At 44.0% G+C, this 23,917-nt stretch overlaps 2 protein-coding genes across 4 annotated transcripts in view; one reads left to right on the forward strand and one right to left on the reverse strand.

Annotated features, from left to right (window-relative positions):
* LOC308586439 (uncharacterized protein) overlaps positions 1-23,917 on the reverse strand; it is a 123,404-nt gene that overhangs the window by 27,504 nt on the left and 71,983 nt on the right. The window contains exons 5-7 of the mRNA XM_081193114.1: positions 20,517-20,669; positions 6,581-6,620; positions 916-1,024 (exon numbers count right to left, since the gene is read on the reverse strand). Coding sequence (XP_081049240.1) covers positions 916-951 — 36 coding nt within the window. The 5' untranslated portion in view covers positions 952-1,024; positions 6,581-6,620; positions 20,517-20,669. The remainder of the gene's footprint in view (positions 1-915; positions 1,025-6,580; positions 6,621-20,516; positions 20,670-23,917) is intronic.
* The window catches only part of CCDC172 (coiled-coil domain containing 172), a 32,717-nt gene continuing 8,860 nt past the window's right edge, over positions 61-23,917 (forward strand). For 2 of the 3 annotated variants that reach the window (XM_081193081.1, XM_081193082.1), the window contains exons 1-6: positions 61-344; positions 1,373-1,458; positions 4,283-4,399; positions 6,149-6,314; positions 15,926-16,027; positions 16,899-17,001. In XM_081193081.1, the coding sequence (XP_081049207.1) occupies positions 266-344; positions 1,373-1,458; positions 4,283-4,399; positions 6,149-6,314; positions 15,926-16,027; positions 16,899-17,001 (653 nt within the window). In that variant the 5' untranslated portion in view covers positions 61-265. Of the gene's footprint in view, positions 345-625; positions 746-1,372; positions 1,459-4,282; positions 4,400-6,148; positions 6,315-15,925; positions 16,028-16,898; positions 17,002-23,917 lie in introns of those variants that run through there. The other variant, XM_081193083.1, reaches the window with a different exon arrangement.

Consider the following 23,917-nt stretch of genomic DNA (forward strand, 5'->3'; position numbering starts at 1 on the left):
GGGAATATAAATGGTAACCCCCGCCAGAAGTGTGAAGTGGCTCTGTCCAAACCTCTACCAGCTCAGGTCTTGTTATGGACGGAGCCGCCTCACAGGAAGAAGGAGGAGGCAGCAGCTGGGTGGTTCTGTGTGGGCGAGGAGCAAAGGAACAAAATACAAGTAGTTGCCAAGGCACCACTTTCAAGCAAGCTCCCTCATATTTGAGCTCAGCGCTCTGGCTGAAAAGGGCATCTCTCGTTTTCCCTTTCCAGGAGACACAGCTAAAATGAGCCTAGGCTCCTTGTTCCAGTATATCTTCCTGACGGAGCAAAAAGTAGAGGGCATGCAACGTCTCATGCACCAAGGTTGGTGGCCACACCATCCTTGTGGAATTTGAAGCAAGCGCTTGCCATCTGGGCACACGTTCAATGAACCAAATTAATCCCCTCGACCCAGCTAATGTGCTTGTGTTTTTTTGTTTTGTTTTAAATGCCTACCTCAATCCTGGGTTACTTTGCGTAATAAGTGTTCACAGCACCCGAAAACGGGAATAGCGCCTGGACATTTTCTCTCACAGCTCCAGTTCTATGAATCCTAGACTTGAGCTTTTTAAATGAAAACTGAGAACCAGGGAATTATGGGGTTTTTTTGGGGGGGGGGAATGGGCTGTCCTCTCACCCCATCCTGGGGCATTCATGAGTTAACAGTAAAAATGCAAAATAGGCAATTTAAATGGTATGCAAAACACTATGGGGCTCACTTCTGAGTAAGTATAAACAACTTTGGATTGTGTCCCCTTCTCTGATTACGGTGTCTTCTTTTGATTTTAGAGAAGTTGTGTGAGACTCTTACTGAGTGAAGTTGAGTGAAGCAAAACTCTGGGAAATGAGCTTTTTTATGGATAGCCACAAATAACTTCTAACTAGAACAGCTTACTGAGTTCACATGAGGCTGTGTGATTCTTCTTGGCATTGACTTCAGACTTATTTCATTCCACTTTTACTTTGTATACCACCTTTCTGTATATGCACAAGGCAATTAAAAGCTGAAGAAACAACATAATATACAGCAAACATCACTCACATTAAAACAGTCTGATCCCATACAAATAAGTCATAATAAAATATGACTTTAAAATAAACAACTTGAATCAAATAATCAAATATTTAGTAATCAATTAGAATATACAATAGTACACAATAAAATTAACTCTCAGGCGGTATACATAATATATAAAAGAAACATGCAACCTTCAACTTCATAGTGAATTTCCCACTGTAAAATGCCCCTCACTAATGAAACTTTTGCAGCCCTATTTTTTACTTTTGCAGCAAATTTTATAATACTTCTTGCACAAACATCTTTGTGTCTAAAAGTTCATTTTGTGTTGCAGTTAAACAGGAAATAACCCTAGCTAATGAAAGAGCTAAACAACTCACAGAACAACTGGATGGAGAAAAAAGAAAGTTGGAATCAGAGGTACAGAGGATAGCAATTAGAATGATAGATTAAAGAAAATTGGCCATCTATGGTTTTTTAAACTTTGGGGGGTATTGCTTTTGTTTGTTTTGTTTATATTGTAAACAGTGCTGTGATCCCCGGATGAAAGGTGGTATTGAAATTTATTTATTTATTTATTTAATAATACTATGTCATTTTAGTGAAGAACATTTTGAGGGCAATTCAAACCAAATCTAGCAGCTGCCTGGTTTCTAGGACTGTCCGGAGTTCCCACTTGAAAAAAGCCCACAATGTTTCTACCCTGTTCAGTAGGCCTTTTTTGCTGAACACCACAAATCTGTAGGAAAAGCCAAATAGATATAATATGGAAAGACAGAATTTACAGAGCTGTGCAGAAGTATGTATTAGGTTGACATCACATAGAGTATTTTACGTGACCTCTGCCTCAGCAGTAAACCCAGGTCACAAAACAGGAGCCCCATTGTCCTTTCTGCCAGATTACACAATGACAGTCATTGTGTTGCTGCTTGTAAAACTAATTTATGACAATCATAATTCTATTTTCATGTCACTAATTTGCTATTGACTCATTCTAATTTACAGTTATGGTTTCCATGGTAGATACAGAGGGTTGTGAAAGTGAGGGAACAATTACTGTGAATTACTAATGAGGAAAACTGGAAAAGCATTCCTAAAGCAATTAAAGCTTTAAACCCATAGAATTAATTACATGAAGGTCAATGCCTATTAACTTGCATGTTTAGTTAGTATCAGGTTTTCTATAAGACCACACCTTATAAGTGTAGGAAAAGCCAATATGCATTGCCTTCACTGGATGAAATAAATACTGAGCGCTATTAAAATTGGCATGACATCTCCCCCCCCAGTACAGAAACATAACCTTATGCCAGTCTCTCTGGAGATCTCTAGTGTAATATATATTAAGCACTGAGCAATGATACTCACATAAGTTCCTTTTCCAAATTCCTATAAGTTTTACTCCACATTTTTATATGTCTAGGAATTTGCACAGTCTCATATCTGTAAATATAGGGGCACAGCAAAAAAACCCAAAAAACCTCATGTAGCTGAACCTCAGAGTTCAAAGGTGTTTTGACATCTATTTCACAGAGACTGCTTGTGGTCAAGGAAATGCTCCCAGGAAATATAAATTTTTGGTGTGTTCTGAAAAACTAGGTAGCATGTAATTAGAACTTGAATTATAGCATTTTGCCTTTCAAGGTTCAATGCTTCCTTTTCAAAAATGCTGTTCTAAAGACTATATTGAATAGGTAGTTTAGGGAGCAGTCCCATACTGAAGATCCACTGAATGGTCTGGCTGGCCAGCCAGAAAACCCCTTTCTTAGCAGCCAGTATTGCAGTGGGATGTGATGGCTGAAGGAGACATCACTATCTCTTCTCTACCAGCTTACTCTTGTATTTCTAATATTCCTGCAGAAAGGGGCAGCCACTTCATGAACAGTTGATTGCAGGAGCCTTAGAAGGCACAGATCGCTGTGTAGATATGTGCCTTCAATGACTCTTCTTGGGTGCAGAGGGTTTCCTGTATTTTTTTAAGTGGGCTCACTTCTGCTGCTCAGCAGAGAATGGAGGATGCCCATGCAAAGCAGCAAAAGAGCAGCTACATTATCCAGGGTACTACTAGCATTCTCCTCAGGCAGTGGTGTTAATTTTATCTTTTGCACAATATGGAGGAGTGACATACTCCATTCTGTGCTTAGTAGAAGAAGAAAGAGGTGCAAGTAAGGACAAGCCTATTCAAGGCTCATGCGTGCATGCCTGCATTGGTTGTACTTGCAACTATAAGATGCAAACAGGAGTGTTTGCCTAGTCATACTCACGACATCACTGATCTGGGTTATCCTCCTGAGGACTCAGATATTGGGTGCCCACCCCCAAACCCTTCAGTGTGGCCTGAGGAAGTAAATTCTCAGTTACCAAGGTAAATAAGCAGACTCTTTGTAAGAATGGAGGGGTTGGTGGGAAGGGGAGGGGGAATGTCAAATGCAGGAAAGAGGAGAGCTCGCCATTAACTTGTGAACTTTCCATTTGTTAATTTGTAGTTATATAAACATGTACTCAGCAAACTTTAATCCTTTTTTAAAAGACCCAGCTTGGTTTTTTGTTTTCTGCTATTTGAACATGCCTAATTACTATGCTGCTGTAAAGAATAAATGAAGGAAAGGGAGAAGAAAACTCTCCTATGTTGCAATTCTTTTAGGATGGAGGTGCTTCTGAGAGTTTAGTCCTTGGCTGCAGTCACATGAGGAGGATATCCTAAGGGACGTTTGGGGGCACTGTATTCTTCTAGAGGTTAAAATATTGGAAACTTTTAATTTAGATTCCCTGTTGTTCCCCATTGCTTTGGCTTCTGATGGTGGCAGCAATAATGCCAAGTTTGTATCAGTAGTGAGGGAACCCTTTGGTCAGGTAAAACTGAGCACCCACAACCTGATTTAGAAACAAATTCTAAATTTAGAAACAAAACCTATGTAGTGGTTAGGTCATAGCTGTCCAGACAGAACCTGGTGGGCCTACAAGTGTGTCTGCACAACCCTAACCTCTTTGCCACCCTGCCCTATCCCAGTACTGTCTTTGGTGAGAGTGACTCCATGGTGCTGCTCCTTGAAACCAGCCACTACCGCTTATGTATGGTTAATTAAATCACAGAACAGTATAAAGAATACAGTTTCTGAAGACCTCACATTGCTAGAGTTCTCATGCAAAAGGCCCTGCATATGTAAAATAACTATGTATAACTACAACTGCACTCAGGGGTTTTTTAACGACTCTTTTTAAAATTTGTTTTTTTTTTTAACAGGCTCAGTTGCTATCTGGAAAGCTATTAGACTTGGAGCTTTTGAAGAAAAGAGAAGAGGGCTTAGAAAGCCAGAAAGCTGAACTTCTTAATCAGAAGAGTATTTTGCTTGAAACATTTGTATGTTCTCAGTGAGACTGTTCTAGATCAGAAATCTTCAACCTTTTGATACCCAGCATTAGCTAAATTGTACATGAGTTGATATTTGAACACAAAAGGCCCAGGATCTTTGTCCCCAGTCCAGCTCAGGGTTTGTTTGTTTTGAATATGACCTGTTGAAAGCAGCAGAACAAGTTCATTGTAACAAAGTTCTCCCATAGCTTTCAGTGGGTTTTGGCGATAACTAGCTGAACAATCCAAACCTCTGTAGTGGCCCAACCATATACATTCACAGCCTCATTCCTTAGGCCCTCTGGGGCAGAAGGCAAACAGCAGGCAAAAATGTTCTCTGAGCTGAGTCAGCCTGCAGCTGGTGTACTGATTGGGCCCACACTGGTGCTGCCAACTGACAGCACTGGTGCTGGATCAAGATCTAGCAGACCCCAGGCTGGCTCAGCTCCACCATACCTCTGGAATGGGGGCTTTCCAAAGGGCTACTGTTAGTAGGAGTCCTGCCTGACAGCCTTTTCAGTGGGCAGAATGAGATCCATGCACACAAAGATCCATGCACACAAAGTGATACTAGGAATGCAGATGACCCCAAAGAACTCACCTTTTTCAATTTCTTAAGATTTGTCAAGAGTTATTAATATTTACTAACTAAGGATTTGGTCCAAGCAGGACTAAGCCCAATGCAGCCCAATGAGACTTACTCAGTGAGTAGATATGTATAAGTTTCCACTGTTAAATTTCAAATATCTTCTTAACATTAAACATCTATTTCTTTTCAATCAGAAAGCACCTTGCTTTACACCTTTTCGGCCCTTCTTCATCACAAGAGGCCCAAACCTCCATTTGCAATCTGTAAAATGAAGCTTCTAGCAGCTCTTTGCTCTCTGGCAACTTTCAGGGCCAGTATGGCTGTGTCAAAAAAAACACCCAAGCACTGCACAGAAATCAATGCACTGTCTTCATGCCATATATGTTACAAAAAATAAGAAGGGAATCCACAAATTCATGTTTTGATTAGTCATGTGCTTCTTGCAAGAGTCTACAGAACACCGTGTGTTATCTTACATGGTATGACCACCTCATAACACCACCTGATTGGCAGGAGCAGCTGAGATCATAACAGAATGAGCTTTTCAGACCATGTTGGTAGAAGGCAAGACAAATACCTTACATTAAGTATGCTTAATTATAGAAAAAGTTCACAGACAGGAACATGACACTGAAATATTCAGATAAGGTATTATTGGAGGGAGACTTCAGAGTCTTCAAGCCCTGTGTAAGCGCACATGTTATAGTGGATCTTAGGAAAATGCATGTTTCATTCATTTCCATAGCACGTTCAGAGTGAATATTTACAACGTCTGTGTTCACAAAAAAATCTTTGTGAATGAAGAAGTTCCTGTATTTCCTGTAGTCAAATCGAACATCAAACATATGTCTTTAATCAAACATACATTGGGCATTAGAATTTTTGTTGCTATTGGTGGTTTTGTTTGTAATTGAAATCTGTGCTTTATTTTATATTGTTTTGATTTTATTGTTTAATGTGGTTTACATTTTGCATATTTGCACCGTGGGTTGATTCTAAATACTTAGAATAAATAACAGGTAGTCTTTTACATGTCTCTAAACATATATTCATATATAATTTTCATATATAGTATTCATATATAGTTTTCTATTGTATTTTAACAAAGTCTTCTTTCTTTCTTTCTTTTCCTTTCTTTTTTGTGTTACTTTGTTTTATGTCATCATTAGATGGGTACAAAGAAAAAAATTGCCATAGAAGATGAGAGATTTTTGAAGGAAATTACAGAGTTCAACAGTGAATATGGGTTAGCATCCAAAAGGGAGCTTTTAATTAAAAAAAGAGTCAAGGCTGAAATATGTGAATTAGAGGAAAAAGAAAATGTTTTGAGAAATGGTATGTCTTGAATTTAATTATTTTATCTTGGACTATCTGAGAATATAAATGACTATGTTGCAGTTCCATGACACTACAATTTCACAATTTTCTTCCAAGCTGAAAAGTCCTATTAAATTGTAAGGTAATGATTTTCCTAGAGTGAAGAACAGCATGCTATACTGGAGCACCAAGCATGTTCCTTGTTGCAGGGAACATTAACTGCATGGTACTCTAACATATTAAGATTGCTGAACACGACAGGAGGTCAGAGATAAGACTTTTACCTGTCCTTGCCCCAGTCGCAATCCCATCCATGAGTCACTGCTAAAGATTGAAGAGAATAGTTGTTGTATACAGTTTTCTGTTTTTCACTACTAAACATCAGACGTTGCAAATATTTATTGCAAGCCAGTTTGAGCTTTAGCTAGCATAGATAACACTGAATTAAAAATGCCTTTGCATTTTTCATCCATTGTCAGAGCTGCTTGAAGATCCTAGCTCACAGAGGATCACGCTAGCCAGCGATCATTAAGTAAAAGTCTTTATTGAATTACAGTTTCCATTCTCACGCTGCTGCGCGCAAACTCTACGTCTAGTAGCTAGATCGGCGAAGCTCCGTCTGAATCTCCGCCCCTTGTGCACCAACTTAATATCCTAGCCTTGCTCCACCTTTTCCGCCTGACTGTCCTCCTCTGGGTCCCTCTACCCCCCGGGGCTTCTTCCTTCCGGGATTCTTCTGACGCTGACCCGGACCCTCCTGCCTCCTTGCGCCGGGCTTTAGGACCTGGTTCCCTTTCGGGGCTGCTTACTGCGCCGCCTTCCTCTGCATTTGAACTTGGCGCGCGCGCCCAACCTTCCACCTTCCTCTTAACCGTTTCTTCGCTCCCCGATGGAGGTGTGGCCACTCCTGACTCATGCCCTCCCTCCTGTGGTGAGCTGCCAGCGCTTCCCCCCTGGCTCCCTTCCTCTTCCCTGCTTCCTGGCGGTGACGCTGGTCCCGATTTCCAGCTGCTCCCCCCTGAGTCCCTTCTGGCTCTATCTTCCTGGGGTGCCCCCCTTGACTCCCCCCTTGCCCTGGCCACTGGTGCTCCTTTCTGTGAATCCTCTGATTCACTGGAAAGACTAGGAGATCTCGGGTCGTCGTCATCACTCATCTTTTCTTCTGCCTCCTCCCCTTCGCTCTCTGTTTCCTCCCTTGCCCGTGCCTCTGCTCCTAAACCCCTGACATCCATCCCCCCCTCGAAGCCCCCCATTCCCCCTCCCCTCCTTCCGGTGCTGGAGCTGGGGGCTGCTGTTGCAAAGGGACGAACGTCGGATATCGGTCGCTTCCCTTGGCGGGCCTCCATCTGAAGTCTTCCGGTTCTTCCTCCCTGCTCTCGTCGACGACGGTCACCTCCGCTTCCATCTCTGTGCCGCCGTGCTCGAAACCAGGGTCGTCCCCGAAAATGTCCATGTCCGTCTCTCCCTCACTTCCTCCTGGCGGCGTTGCTCGTCCTGAGCATTCCAGCCACTTTCTGCGGAACTGCTCCTCTGGCCTATCGTCCCACCAATACGAGGGTTCTGAGGCGGATCCCGAGGGTGACCCCTCCGGGGAACGGACGTCTCGTGTCGGTTCCTCGTCCGAGTCGAACCCCCGGAACGTGCTGGCCGAAAGCGTGGGCGTGAAAAGCCAGTCGTCGAAAAAGTCTGCTGGCATAGGTCTATGTGGGAAGAGGGCATGAAACTCGTCTTTGAGCAGAGGTTCGTCTAAGGCGTAGCCCGGCACCCAGCTGTTCGCACTGGCCGGGGTGCCCTCCTTGGCGAGAAAGTATTCTACCCCCTCTTCCCCCCATCTGGAGTCCAAAATCTCCGTGACTTCGTTGATGCGCTCCTTCTGTGCCACTCCCGCGTGCCCTGTTCTGTCTCTGGCCGGACTCGGCGCCGTTCCGGGTTCCTGGAACCTGTGCGGTGCCTTGTAGGGAGTGAGCACCGATCTGTGGAATACCGGATGCATTCTGGAACCCTCCGGAAGTGCCAGTCTGAAAGCTACCGGGTTGACCTGCTCTTCGACTTGGTAGGGCCCCAGTTGCTTGTGCCCTAGTTTCTTCTTGGCCAACGACCTGGCCGGCACTGCGTGGGCTGCTAACCAAACCCAGTCTCCCACGTGGAGCTCTTCTCCAACCCTTCTGTGCTTGTCTGCTTGTACCTTGTATGCGTGCTTGGCCAGCTCCAGGTGGCGCCTCAGCTGATCGTGGACTTCCTGCAGCTCCGACGCGAACGCATCTGCTGTCTGCGGCTCCCCCTCCCCCATTCTTTCCAGTCCCGGGAAGGTTCTGGGGTGCCTCCCGTTGTTGGCGAAGAACGGCGTGACCCCCGTGGACACGTGCTTCGTGTTGTTGTAGGCGAACTCGGCAAGCGGCAGGTAATCCACCCACGTCGCAGGCTGTTGATTTGCATAACATCTCAGGTACTGCTGCATGATGGCATTGACCCGCTCCGCTTGCCCGTTGGTCTGCGGGTGTCTCGCCGACGCCAGGTTGATCTTGACGTTCAGGAAGCCCATCAGCTTCTGCCAGAAATTCGAGATGAACTGCCGCCCCCGGTCGGACAGAATAGACCGTGGCAGACCGTGAACCTTGAACACGTGGTCTATGAACAGTTTGGCGGTTTGCTCCGCCGTGGCCACCTTAGCACACGGAATGAAATGGGCCATCTTGGAAAACAGGTCCACCACCACCAGCACTGCCGTCTTGCCCCTTGAGCTGGGCAGATCCGTGACAAAGTCCAGGGCCACCCTTTCCCAAGGTTCGACCGGAGTTTGCAGCGGTTCCAACAGTCCGGCCGGCGGTTTGTGCACTGGCTTGGCCCTCTGGCAGGTGTCACACCTCGCCACGTAGTCTGCGACCTCCCCTCTCATTCCAGGCCACCAGAAATCCCTGGCTACTAATTCCACCGTCTTCTCCTTGCCAAAGTGCCCGGCCGTGGGCGCGTCGTGCAGCTGCTGCAGCACCTTGGCTCGAAGTTCGTCTCCCGGCACGTAGATGGCCCCTTTACGGATGAGCAATCCATCTCTTAGCTGGAAACCTTCGGCCGCTGCCTTGCCCCTTTGCACCTCTGCCATCTTTGCTTGTGCGAAGGAGTCCCCCTGCAACGCTCGTCGCACCGCCTCTAGGTCCACGGTCGCCGCGGCGCACGCCCACACTGTCGGTGCGAAGATGTGCATGGCGGCCGCTGGTGTTGCGTCCTCCAGATACTGTGGCTTACGGGAGAGAGCGTCTGCCATGATGTTGGTGTCCCCCGGGACATACTCTATTCGGAAGTCGAAGTTCGCAAAGAACTCAGCCCAACGTATCTGCCTCTGGTTCAGGAACTGTGCCGTGCGCCAGTGCTCTAGATTCTTGTGGTCCGTGCAAACCTGCACCGTGTGCTTGGCGCCGATCAGAAAGTGCCTCCACGCCTTGAACGCTGCGTGAATGGCCAGCAACTCCCTGTCCCATATGGTGTAGTTCTGCTCGGACTTGCTGAGCTTCCTGGAGTAAAACGCTCCCGGTCGCCACACCCCCTGCGGGTCTTTTTGCAGCAGGACCGCCCCCACGGCTCTGTCCGAAGCGTCTGTCTCCACCCTCATCGGCTTGCTGGGGTTGACATGAAGCAGCTGCTCTTCCGACACGAAGAGACGCTTGAGTGCCTGGAAGGACTGCTCCGCCTGCTCTGTCCAAATGAACTTCTTTTTCTTGGAGCTAAGCGTGTCAGTGATGGCCGCCGTCTGCATCGCGAAGCCCTTGATAAACTTGCGATAGAAGTTCGCAAAGCCGACAAACCGTTGGACCTCCTTCCGGTTGCGCGGGCTCTTCCAATCCAACACCGCTCGAACCTTGGCGCTGTCCATGGCGAGCCCCTTGTCAGACAGCTTGTAGCCCAGAAAATCCACCTCCGGCACGTCAAATTGGCACTTCTCCAGCTTGGCGTAGAGCCTATGTTGCTTTAGCCTGCTCAGCACTTCCTTGACGTGTTTGTCATGCTCCTGCTGCGACTCCGAAAAGATCAGGATGTCATCTAAGAAACAGACGCACGTCTTGTAGAGAAGTCCCGCCAACACGTGATGCATAAATGCTTGAAAAACGTGGGAGCCATTTTGCAATCCAAAAGGCATAACTCTATATTCGTAGGTCCCCAGTGGCGTGAACATGGCTGTCTTCCACTCATCACCCTCCCGCATGCGAATGAGGTTGTACGCCCCCCGCAGGTCCAACTTGGTGAATACTCTGCCCTTCCGTACCTTTGCGAGGAGGTCGTCAATTCGGGGCATGGGGAAGTCCGATGGCCTAGTCACACTGTTCAAAATCCTGTAATCCACTACGAGTCTCTTTTGGGGCGTGTCCCGCTTCTTAACAAAGAATACGGGACTGCCCCCCACTGCCCTGGACTCCCGGATGAAGCCGCGCTGCAAATTATGATCAATGAACTCCTTGAGTTCTTGCAGTTCGTCCTCTGACATGGAATACAGTCTCCCTTTAGGCAGCGCCGCCCCCGGCAGCAGGTCAATTTTGCAGTCATATGGTCTGTGAGGGGGTAGCCTGTCTGCCTCCTTCTCGCAGAAAACTTCCAAAAATTCAGCGTACTTGTGGGGAATCGCTTGCAGCGTGCCTAGCAGCAGCTGTGACTCCTCTTCCTCTCCTTCCTGCCTGGGCACGATGCAGTGTTCAGCACAAAAGGAAGAGCCGAAGGTCAGCTGCCTCTGGTACCAAGCCATCGTTGGGCTGTGCTTGTCCAGCCAACTCATGCCCAATACAACGGGCGTGTCAGATAGTTGAGTGACGTTGAAGCTGATGATTTCCCTGTGATTCCCAAGTCGCATCACCATTGGTGGCGTCTGCTTCACCACTTGCCCCCCGAGCAGCTCCCTGCCATCCACCGTGACAACCTGCAGGGGCAGTGTGGCCGGCAGCAACTGCACAGCGTGCCTGTCGACAAAGTCCTGCCCTATAAAGTCCGCATTGCTGCCTGAGTCAATGGTGATTGGCACGTCTATGGTGATTCCAGTGGGCAGCTGGAGAGATGCTGTGAGCCTCACTACTGGTTTGGGCGGGAGGGGGTTCACGGGCTGTAAAATCTCTGGGGACTGCGTCACTAACACGTCTGGCTGGGCCCCAGTGCCTCTTCCTCCAGCCAGACTGCGTCGTTTCCCTGCTGTGGTCCTCCTTGCTGCGTTGCTGCAGTCACCATTGCTGAGGCTGCAGTGAGCTTGTGGGGCCTCTGGGGACACTCTTTTGCCATATGCCCTGGTTCCTCACAGACGTAACACTTCCTGTTCCCTCTAGGAGGCTTCGCTTTCACTGCTGCCGGTGCTAGGGCTCTGGTTGCTGACTGAGCCCTTGCACCTCCAACCTCCATAGGTTCGGCTCCTCCTCCTGGCGGAGGCGTGGATTGCGCCCGCGCTGCTTCTCTGGGAAGGAAGGAGGGGCCCCCGGCTGGTTCGCGCCCTCCACGCCCTTCGTCCTTGCTCCACGGACGTCCTTCCAGCCTCACCCCCACTGCCAGTGCCCTCTGAACGACCTCCTGGGTGGTTCGGGGTCTCTCCCCCCTCGCGATCTCATCTTTAATCGAGTTGTGCAGCCCCTCCCAAAAAAGGTCTCTTACAGGAGCCGAATCTCTGTCCCATTCCAGGGCACTGACCAAGGCGAAAAAGCGGGCATGATACTGCCTGACGCTGGCCCTCCCTTGTCTCAGCCCATGCACCTCCTTCCGTGCAAGATCCACGTCAATACTTGATAAAAAGCACCCATCCATCGCTTTAATAAAGGCATCCGCATTCTGGAGCGCCGGATCCTTATCTCTCCATAAATTACGTAGCCATGCTTTCGCATCCCCATGCAGATGGGACATGATGAACCCCACTCTCTCTTGTTCATCTCTAAAGTCTTTATGCAGCAGTTGCAGTGCGCACAGTACGTCGGCTCTAAAGTTGGGATACTGTTGCAGGTTCCCATCGAAGTGAGAGACCAGCCCGCCTGTCCGTCTCGCCAACCCAATTCCCTCCTGCCGGGGTGTCTGCTTTGTCAGCACGTCTAACCTGACCTGGAGATCCCTGCAGGCGGCAGCTGCCTCCTCCTCTCTCTTCCTGGATGCGAGAACCTCGGCGTTCAGTTGTGCCACTGCTTTTCTGAGGTCCTCTATCTGCTGCTCAGCCGTCATGTCGTCTGCCGTTCGTGAGCTCGCTAGTAGGCACCTGTTTCTCTCCCCTCCTCGAGGCTGTAGATGCCCACAATGGAGAGACGGAGCTTACTGTCAGAGCTGCTTGAAGATCCTAGCTCACAGAGGATCACGCTAGCCAGCGATCATTAAGTAAAAGTCTTTATTGAATTACAGTTTCCATTCTCACGCTGCTGCGCGCAAACTCTACGTCTAGTAGCTAGATCGGCGAAGCTCCGTCTGAATCTCCGCCCCTTGTGCACCAACTTAATATCCTAGCCTTGCTCCACCTTTTCCGCCTGACTGTCCTCCTCTGGGTCCCTCTACCCCCCGGGGCTTCTTCCTTCCGGGATTCTTCTGACGCTGACCCGGACCCTCCTGCCTCCTTGCGCCGGGCTTTAGGACCTGGTTCCCTTTCGGGGCTGCTTACTGCGCCGCCTTCCTCTGCATTTGAACTTGGCGCGCGCGCCCAACCTTCCACCTTCCTCTTAACCGTTTCTTCGCTCCCCGATGGAGGTGTGGCCACTCCTGACTCATGCCCTCCCTCCTGTGGTGAGCTGCCAGCGCTTCCCCCCTGGCTCCCTTCCTCTTCCCTGCTTCCTGGCGGTGACGCTGGTCCCGATTTCCAGCTGCTCCCCCCTGAGTCCCTTCTGGCTCTATCTTCCTGGGGTGCCCCCCTTGACTCCCCCCTTGCCCTGGCCACTGGTGCTCCTTTCTGTGAATCCTCTGATTCACTGGAAAGACTAGGAGATCTCGGGTCGTCGTCATCACTCATCTTTTCTTCTGCCTCCTCCCCTTCGCTCTCTGTTTCCTCCCTTGCCCGTGCCTCTGCTCCTAAACCCCTGACATCCATGAACTGTAATTACATGTGTTGCTAGCAAATCAAAAGCTTAACTTCTATAGTTTATCTTTTCTAACAAATGCACAAAATACTGTGTCCCCCCCAAGACTACGTCTTCTCCTTCTACATTATAATACTCTGCCTGTCCTCACATACGAGTCCAAGGCAGCAAACAATCACAAAAATACAGTAGTAGAATCTGCCACTGTTGTTGCTTTGGGAGCTGCTGCCAAATCTATTCCTGCAATTCAAAAGCCACTGTAACTGCTTAGCCCCCTGTAGCTGACCATTGCTTCCTTAAGCAAGAGTATGTGACAGTATGCAGCCAGTAAGATACTACATTGGAAATTATATTACATGTCACATTGCTCAAGGCAATGAAATGTGGAACATGCACACACTGCATTATGGCCCTAGCTTGCAGGGGCCAGGCCTTGCATCAGTCCTGCCCCTCATTTGCCCAGGGGCCCCCAGATACCTGGTTTGCACCACATCAAGGTCTAATGATGGCCAACACATATTAGTTGCTTCACAACTGACTGATGGCAACCAGCATTCGAACAACAAAGACTGATGGAAAAAACGCCACATTCTACTGCTATGCCAGCCCCACTTACTTGCTGTAAACCAAGTAAAGTTGTATTTCAGCTGACAAACACAACATGTTCCCCCACACACTAAGAAGCTGCAACGTCACACATAACTGGATATAATTAGAAACACATATAAAATTAACCGAGACAAAGAGCAAAGACAAAACACTCCAGAAGTATGGGAAAGGATTTGGCAACACATTTCACAAAAATGTGAACAAATTTATAAGATATGGGTTAAAAAAATATAAATTAGCATTTCCCTGTATTTAACACCTGCAACACCTAGCAGTATATGCAGTGGGGCAGCTAATACATGTTGAAGGTGTGGAGCATCGAACACTGTTATGCTTCATAGTGATATTCGTGAACTGAAATGTGATATTCAGGAAGACTATAATAGATGAAATTAAACTCATAGCAGGGTATGGTTTGATGGTAGACCCATTGGTTGTATTGTCTGGATATGTTAAGGCTATGAATTTTTCCGTGGATACGGAATTGGTAACACATTTGTTAACCGTTGCTCATATAGATATGTTATAATGGGTGGGAGGACACTTATCTCTGTGTTAGAAGAATCGCTAGTAAGAGTTTGGGAACTGACTCATCTGATAAAATTAGCTAATGTTGTAAGAGTGAGGGCAGGCAGACAACTTAATAAATTATTTACTGAGAATTGGAGCAGTGTTGTTATGTATTGGTGTAACAGAACTCAAGAAAATATTCAACCATACGTATTATTGGAAAGAATCTACATAACAATAATTGTTATGCTTCTGTTTTGACACTGCTACCAGCTTTGCCTTTTAAAAAAATGTATTTTTAATGTAATGATTTAACAAAAAATGCAAGTAGCATTTTTTAAGAACTTTGGTTCAGCCCACTAATGCATTGGATAGATGCTCCTAAAGAACTACCCTTTCCCAACAGTACTAGGTACAATACAAACACTGTAATTCTCACCCATTCAGAGTCATAATCTTTATTTAAGATGCTTAGACACTCACAGGATCATTGTGCTATTATACAAAAAAATTGTTGAATCACTCGCCATTGTTCTCCAACAGTAAAACATTTCCCCCCTGTTGGATTGTGCCAATGTAGAACAATGTAGAACAATTTTCCAGGCTCTCATGGACAGTTTATTTGATTATGGTAACGCAGTTCACCTGATGATTTTATCTTGCCTTCTTAGTACAAGGTACTCAAGAATTCAAGAAGCTTTAGAAGGAAAGAATGAGAACCAGCAGTAGTTAATACAACATTGAACAGAGTTCAAACTGTGCTATTAGCTCCTGAACAAATAGAAAGCTGTTAGCTCTCCAACAAAACACATAAACTACAGTGATTGTATACTGCACAGCTGTTGCCATCATACAAATAAATTTTGTTAGCTTTGCTTGCATTTGCAGCTCTTACTTTCGACAAACAGTATGTTGAGTAATTTTGTTGTTGTTGATAATAAATGCCCAAGTTTCTAATAAACTAAAAAAGACATGTTCACACTTAGGACCAAATTAAATTTATACATTATATTCTGCCTTTCCACACAAATAGAGCCCAAGCCAGCTGGTAACACCAACACCGACAGAAGTCTAATGGTATCTGTCCACCACTGGAATGAACACCATTGGCAGAATGAATTCCCCTTTCCCCCCCCCTTGAAGCTACCATGCCCCCGCCCAGTATATTTCCAAAATCTCCAGAGAGTTAGGAGGCTCTCTGGAGAAGAATTTTTTGTTTCTGGGCAGAGGGCTACAGTAGGGAGGAGGTGAATTCCACTTGCATGACATTGGATGTCATCCAGAATTACCAAAAGTGCAATAGGTAAAACTTACATATGTCAGTCACTACATAAGAGGTATTATTACATAAGGGATTATTAAATGTGCATAGCCTATATATATGGTTACATATGTAATTATTTTTTCAAAACATATTGAGAAGAGTTGCAACAGAGTTTTTTGGTTATGTGGTAAACTTAAATCTTTAACCTAATTTTAAAATTATCACTTTCTTAGAAATAGAGTCAATGAAACATGAAAATGCTCAGTTAAAAATGTTTCAGCTGCAGAAGAATGAACTGAAGAAGGATTTGTGTACTTTTCAGAGAAAACTCAAAGGTATATTGTTCACTTGATCACCACCTGATTTGATGTTCAGACATAGTGTGAGTACATTTGATAAATGATTCTGATCAAAAAACATTCAACAACAGATGAATGTTTATATCTATATCACGGACTTAATAGTTTTTAAGTTAATATTAATCAAGGCATTAATGAACAAATAATTTAAAGAATATGAATTTAAAACATTTTCTGCCCTTCTTTGCAGCTTTAGCAATTCAGACTGCATTGGATCCAAGGCTTTGTTTAAAAATAATTCAGTCATAGAATTGTAGCATTGGAAGGACCCCCAAGGGTCATCTAGTCCAACTGCCTGTAATGCAGGAATCATTCCACATCCTATACTGTATCTTGTGCAATAGGACCTGCTACACCAAGTCCCACTATTGAATCTTTGGCTTTCATGCATTTCTCCCATGCACCTGCATATCATTTTTTGTATTCCAGCCTTTAGTATTCACGTGCTTTCGATATATGATCTCATATTCTTATAAGAATGGGAATGACTTAAATACAGCTGAAGGTTTTTTATGTCATAAAACTATAAACCAAATTTTTCATTCTAATAATAGGTTCTTTTAATGTGCAGCAAAACAACTGAGAAACATAGAAAGTTGCCTTAGACTAAGGCAGACCATTGGTCCATCTGGCTCAGTATTGACTGAGTTGACTGGCAGTTCCTCCTCAAGGTTTTGGACAGGGTTCTCTCCCATCCTTAGCTGGAGATACCAAGGACTGAAAGCAGGACCTTCAGTATGTGCTCAGCTACATACACACTCAACTACACCCTTTCCTTACAGTTTCCATTATACAATAAAGTACTGTATTATAAAATCATAATAGAAAGGTATTGTTTCTTTTTCAGATCTTGAAGAAGAAATAAGAGAAGCTAAAAACACCACAAAGTGTTTAGAAACAGAAAAAAATAAAATTTCTGAAAAACCGCAGACCGATCCAGAATGTGCAAGGTAAAGGTATCCTGCCAAAATGCATAGATCTGAGATGAATTTTGTTTTAGCTAACATGCGTTCATAATGAAGCAAAATAACAACATGAATCTGGTTGATATGGCGTGTGTGTTTATGTAAGTGACTGTATGGGAGGAAGCATCATGGAGAGCAAAAGGAGGCTCAGTCATTCCCTAAACCTGGCACCTTTTCCATGGGGAATGAAGAATTTTAAAGGGGTAAAGCAAAGGAGATCTGCCAAGTCCCTTTCCTTCTCCTCAAGTGGAGTTGAAGCATGAACAAAATCTTCTAAATGAAATGTTTTGCTTCAGAATTTGTGTGTAGGAGCAAAACCGTATGTATGAAACATACATCAAAAGGGGACTTTAAATGATAATACTAGTTGCAGATCCATAAGCTGATGTGGTACAGCACACTACAGCTTGCTTTTGCATTATTTATTCTATTATGGTACATTAGCTTTTCTGATGTATGAGGTTGTCATCTTCCTTCTGAATAATACACTTCTCCTGGAGTATCTTGCTATTGCAGTGTCATTTAACATTCAATACAGCATGATTAGGAAAGGGGTGTTTACTATGAATATAAACGTGCTGAAGATCAAGGTTAGTTAGTGTCCATGGGCTTGCAAATGACTTACAGCACAATCTTTTGCATGTCTACTCGAAGTAAGTTCCCTTAAGGGAAGGGCAGTAACTCAGTGTAGAGCATGAGCCTTGCATGCAAGAGATCCCATGTTCAGTTCCAGCATATCCAGGTAGAGCTGGGGGAAACTCTTGACTGAAATCCTGGAGAGCCTCAGCCAATCAGCTAGATGAACCAATGGTCTGACTCAGCTTAAAACACCTTCCTGTATTTCTAAGGTAAGTGGGTGCAGAATTATAATCTTATTTGAATCAGTAAGATATTTAAATAGTGCAAGGTATGTTTGTTTTTTAACAATTGAAAAAAGTGTTGATGTTTATATGAAAAGTAATGCAATGAAGTTCTGCAATTTGCTGAATATGATGCAAAGCAATTATAAAGAATTGTCAAGAATTATTGATAAATATAGTTACTTATTTTGCAAATCATATGATGAACACCAGAAGACAAAGTGCTACTACCACGTCAAAGATTGCACTTTTGGGAAATCTGCCATTTTACACCTTGGGCTTACTTCAGAGGCAGAACTGGATGAATGCACCATTATTCAAGATTTTACACATGTATATTGTATTTCCTTAATCTAAGATTGAAGCATCAGTATGCACCTCCTTACCCAAGCCCTTCAAAGGTCTGTGAAGGTGTTTAATTTAAGCCCTATTGATTTCAATTAAAATGCTCCTGCCCTGGTACTGAATAACATAAAGGCAAGTAGGCAATGATTGTCCCACTCAACAAAATTCAGTTAGACTATGACTGCTCACATTTTATTTTGTAGGGATTGAATAAAGGAACAGCATTAATACCGGTAATTGTAGATAACATATCACAACAAAGATAAACACGATACCAGTTTATTATTTCTGGGTTCCCCATATTCTCTACTGAACTTGGTCATCTATAGCAGTATTACCCAAATCTTGATACCTTTTCAGCAAAGGCCTCTTCCTGTATTCAAACAGGAAGTACCCTTAACACAAAAAGATAGATGCTTAGTCAACAGTTCATAGAGCAGTGAGAAGATATTCATGTAACTGTGGGATAAGTAAAGGTAAAGGGACCCCTGACAGTTAGGTCCAGTCGTGACCAACTCTGGGGAAGGTGCAAAGAGAAAGAGGTAATCATTATTTGATTTCTAGTCTGTATGTGCAGTTTGAAAAGGCAGGAAGAAGCACAGTTCACTCCTGTATACAGCTCTTGCATGCAGGTCAGGAACATCACCATTGCCCAGAAAATAAGGTTTAATCCCTGAGCCCTTAATGGCGGTGAAAAGCGAATGTCAAAACATTCCTATTAGTAACAGGCTATCCCACAGTTATGGGACGCGGGTGGTGCTGCGGTCTAAACCACAGAGCCTAGGGCTTGCCGATCAGAAGGCCGGCGGTTCGAATCCGCACAATGGGGTGAGCTCCCGTTGCTTGGTCCCTGCTCCTGCCAACCTAGCAGTTCAAAAGCACGTCAAAGTGCAAGTAGATAAATAGGTACCGCTCTGGCGGGAAGGTATACAGCATTTCCGTGCGCTGCTCTGGTTCGCCAGAAACGGCTTAGTCATGCTGGCCACATGACCGAGAAGCTGTCTGCGGAAAAACGCCGGCTCCTGCAGCCAGTAAAGCTAAATGAGGGCTGCAAGCCCCAGAGTCTCTTGGTCAGGGGTCCCTTTACCTTTACCTAAGATGAAGTTTGGATGGATGTTGGCTTGCTGGCACTTGTGGAGTGGGCTATGCTGGTAATTCTTCTGTGGCTTGAATTTTAATTCAGGAGGCAAGTATAACAACTAGTTGAAGAACTGAACCTGGTGTGTTTCACGCAACATCTCTAGATTAAGAAATTAATCTTACAGATAATACCTCCTAACATGCACCAAGAGTTGCTATTACTTTAGTTAGCTTTGATTACTTTTTGATGCGTAGAGGTAGTTTCCAGAAGGAAAAGGATTTCGGTTGGACTTTCAAAATGATAAGCTGTTTTGCATTATGTATCTCTTAACACTGAATGAAAGAGGCACAACATCAATAGACCTGACAAGAAGACAATTCAGCAGGAAAATAACACACTTCCATAGGAGTTGGGTGATGATTAAATTGTTCGATTTTTTTTAATTGTTTCTTTTTTGAGGACAATACACACTTTGGAATCTTGTTGGAGACAGAACTAATTAAATATAGAACAGCTTAGTTTAGTTTCAAAGTGTGGTTAATGAAACTGCCTCACTAACATGACTGCTGTGCAGCCAAGACCAGATGAATTATTATTATTATTATTATTATTACTATTATTTAGTAATTTCACGGGATTGTACAGTCTTTGAGGGTGGACAAATACCACACCTTTCACGTGGGAGTACTTCCAATTTGATGTAGTTTACTTCTTTTTTTAACTATAGAAATTCCTCTGGGAATTATGTTACCATTTTGTGTTGTTCCACTGGGCAGTCTGCTAAGCCCTTGGAAAATGAGGGCCAGCCAGGCTGCTGAACACAGCCAAGCCACTGTTTAGAGCAGCGCCCACAACTTAGCTTTGTCTGAAGAAGGGCTGTGGAACTTGATCTGGCCAGTGGGCCAGATTCAGAAGTCCCCCACCTCTCACAAGTTTCTTGGACATCATACCAATTCAGGCTGTGGCTGCAACAAAAAAAATGGGATAGCTGTCTTAAGCACGCTCTTGATTCTTTTCATCTATAATTCACCCCTTTTTTCAATTAGGCAGCTTTTTCTGTTGCCTCAAGACCAGTGATGTTTGTCACCAGTAGAGATGTTTTAGCCTTCTCCATCCTGGGAGAAGGCAACAGAAAGAAGCACCAAATTCTACCATCAGCTGGACTTAAGATTGTACTCCCAGTTGTTCTTTTTCAGTTTAACATGTGGGTTTACCTGTCTCATGCATGGCATCATACAATGTTAGGTGATGGGAAGAAACCTTGCTGCAGCTGTCCCGGTAGGAGAAGGCTGTGACACCTCTACTGACAAACCTCTCTGGCGCATCAGAGCCAGTGCTCACCAGCATACATAGTATGTAGGTGGTAGCTGTAACAAAGATAAGAAACAAGCAGGTCAGGTACCATGCTTATCCCTAGCCGTCTAGTCTGCAAAGCATTCAATAAAAGGTTGACAAGTGAGGTAAGAGTGGTCTAGGACAAAGATAATAATAGGACTTGAACATATGCAGTACATGTGATCTACGTCTGAGCTGAAACCCCTTCTTTTACTAATTTTGTAACTAAATAAAGAAAGCAAAAATGTATCATCTTGAAGAGAGAGAATGATGTTTATTGAAGACCTGGCAGCTTGAGGAGCCTTTGAATTAACAGTGACTCAGCCATCTTTGCTGTCAAGAGTCTTTCCAGGATCTGACTGTGCAGACTGAGGTCTTTGCACTCCAGCTACTTTTCCTGTATTATAGAACTAAGATGCAAGCTAGACCTTGAGACAGGCATAGTCATTAGAAGCAGAATGACTGCCTGAAAAATGCTCGCCATTTTTCATGTGGACTGTTAAGCTACAATCCTGTGCCATAGTTCCATTAAAATCATTGTTACCAGGGTATAACCGGAAGCAAGATCACACCAACTTGAATTTGCTCTTCACAAATTTTCTGGAGCAAAACCTGTGTTTTGTTTTCCCCTTTCCTCATTTATATTCATGACAGACATCTTTTTTTATTAATGATGAAAGAAGAATTGGTCCTTTTTTTAAAAAAAGCCTTGTTCAGAAAAGTGCCTACAGTAGTAAAAGGGTTTCAATATCAGCAGACATTTTCACAAAGATGCTTTCATTTTCACACCAGTTGTGGCAGGTTAGGTGTCACAGCAGAGGATTCAGATGCTTTGAAGTGTCCTGCTAGTTTGAAAGAAATATTACAGTAACAAAATGCACTCCGCTGACAGCAAAGATCCACCAAGCCATCAAACTAGAATGTAGCATGCTTTGAAGAAGGCCCATTATCCTACTGGATTATATGATCATGTGTCAGGACAAAATACTGCCATTTCCTTCCATGAAAATCAATTGCAGAATCTCACTGTATTCTCAGCATGCTAGCCACCAACTTCAAAACAGCTTTAACAACATACAGAGCTTTAAGATGTTAAGTGTAAAAGCCAAATGAAAATGTGTCATAAAGCAGTGCATTCTTTAGAAGAAAGCTTATTTGTGGGACTGTAAAAGGTTTAGCATAAAGATGATTATTTTGATCATCCATTTGAGTTACCTACTGCCTAAAGCTTTTAGTACTATTGTGATACATTTATTTGCTGGGGCAAATTGGTATTTCAGAATGCACCACTCAGGCCTAACTCTCCAGCCGTATGACGTATGGTGTCAATTTGAGACATCTATAATATGATCTGATTTGCTTTGTCTGTCCTACAGTGGGCATATGATTTGTGAAGACAACACCACAATATGTTTAAAACTATCCCATGCAATGCAGCCCCATTTTCACAGCCATATGCAGAAGTAACATATGGGCCAGGCATCCACACTGACATCCAAACCTCACACAGTTTCCCTCCTTGAAAAAGAATGGAGAGAATTCTGATTTGTATTTGTGGGACCTCTTTGCTTGGTGTTGGCATGGACTCTCTGGTTCATAAATTATTTCCTACACATGGCCCTGGTACTGGAGGTCCTTCACATGCATAAACCTATATGTCACTTGCGGGGTTTTGTTTACTTGACAAATCTCAAAGAACTAAGATTACTTCTTACATATTGGAATCAGGGCCAATTTAGACACCCTGCAGGAAACCCTCTACTCACATTGCTGCTAACTGCATGTGGGGAGAGTTAATGCTTAACATAGTATTGGGGAATCTGTGATCCTCCAGATGTTGCTTCACTACATCTGCCCTGCATAATCCCTAATCATGGCTACAGTTGATGGGATTTAGGGTTCAACAACACCTGGAGTTTCCCATTCCTTAAAAGCTTATTGTGTAGTAGATCATACTGTGTTCAACTTCTGTATATCAGTGTTGCAGCTACTAACATACAATCCTTAAAAGCATTTGAGTATATTGCCTAGAAGAGGAAATGTATTTTATCTTATCAGTATATACCACCTATTTAAGGAGAACCAAAATGTAATTATTATTAACTGTAAGTCACAAAAAAACAGAGTGAAAAGAGAAGTGAATCAAAATATGTAAAATTAATTTATTGTAGATTAGTGGGAAAGCACAAATACTAAAAAAGCAGAACCTTGGTTTATATTTGCCTTTCATGTCCTGTCCCCCCGTAGGAACAGGTTAAAGCCATATTTTCATTCATAGATAAAATGAGGCGACGGGATTCATTTACAGTTAGAAGTTTGAATGGCATTCTGCTTTTCCCCATTCTTCTTCTGTTAGTCCATTTCAGAGGGAAATTTTAGAGAAGGGTTTTCTTTTTTTAGAGTGTGAACTTCTGCACTCTTTTCAGAAGCCTGGAAATATTGAAATAGTTTGAAGTTGCTTTGTGTTATTTAATAGTTAAGGCGTTTGTTTACTTGACTAATCTGAAAGAACTAGGATTGCTTCTTACATTTCTTATTATAGCCTAAGAAAGCTCATTATTGAAACCATGAAAGAACAAATGACACTGCATTCACATAAATCATCCAGGAAATATGTCCACTAGAGCTGAACAAATCCTTCATATTAACAGTGCATTGCCGAGGGCCATGATTCTGTTGGTTTTGAACAAATATGTTCAATTTAATTTTATGTTAAATTTTATAAGCAAGAAATACCCATCTCTGGAGTAATCTCTGGGGTGCAGAATGAGTTTCTGTAATGACAATGTGCTAACTGATTTCTTAAAACTTTTTATACCAATGCCCAGTGGGGTTATTATAGTTAGAATTGTGTCAGGGTTTCTATTATGAACCCCAATTTCAAGGTTTATAATCCAACAATAAAAACGTGCTCTAGGGTAAAGTCTGTCATTGGAAATTTGCTCGGGAGTAATTTTCCTTACACAAATGCATACACAGGAAACTTTGTTTGGGAGAGCGGTTCGTCTGTTAATTTACGTAAGTTTTAGTAGGTATGAACACAAGTGTTAATTGTCTCCAGCTTTGAAGTTTGATGCTTGCATCTTTAGTCACTTGGTTAATGTTTTTTACCTCACAAAAAATTCTTCATTTAGAAAGCATTCTGTCTACGAGTGATATCAGGCTTGTTAGGTAGAGTACTACTTACTTACAAAAAAGTGTACTTCTGACAAGAGGCTGAACCAACAGGGTTCAGGTTCCCAAACTTCTGACTTCGTGAGAATGCCCTTGTATTGCCAGT

The sequence above is a fragment of the Podarcis bocagei genome (assembly GCF_964188305.1).
Source record: "Podarcis bocagei genome assembly, chromosome: 4".
Taxonomy (NCBI): domain Eukaryota; kingdom Metazoa; phylum Chordata; class Lepidosauria; order Squamata; family Lacertidae; genus Podarcis; species Podarcis bocagei.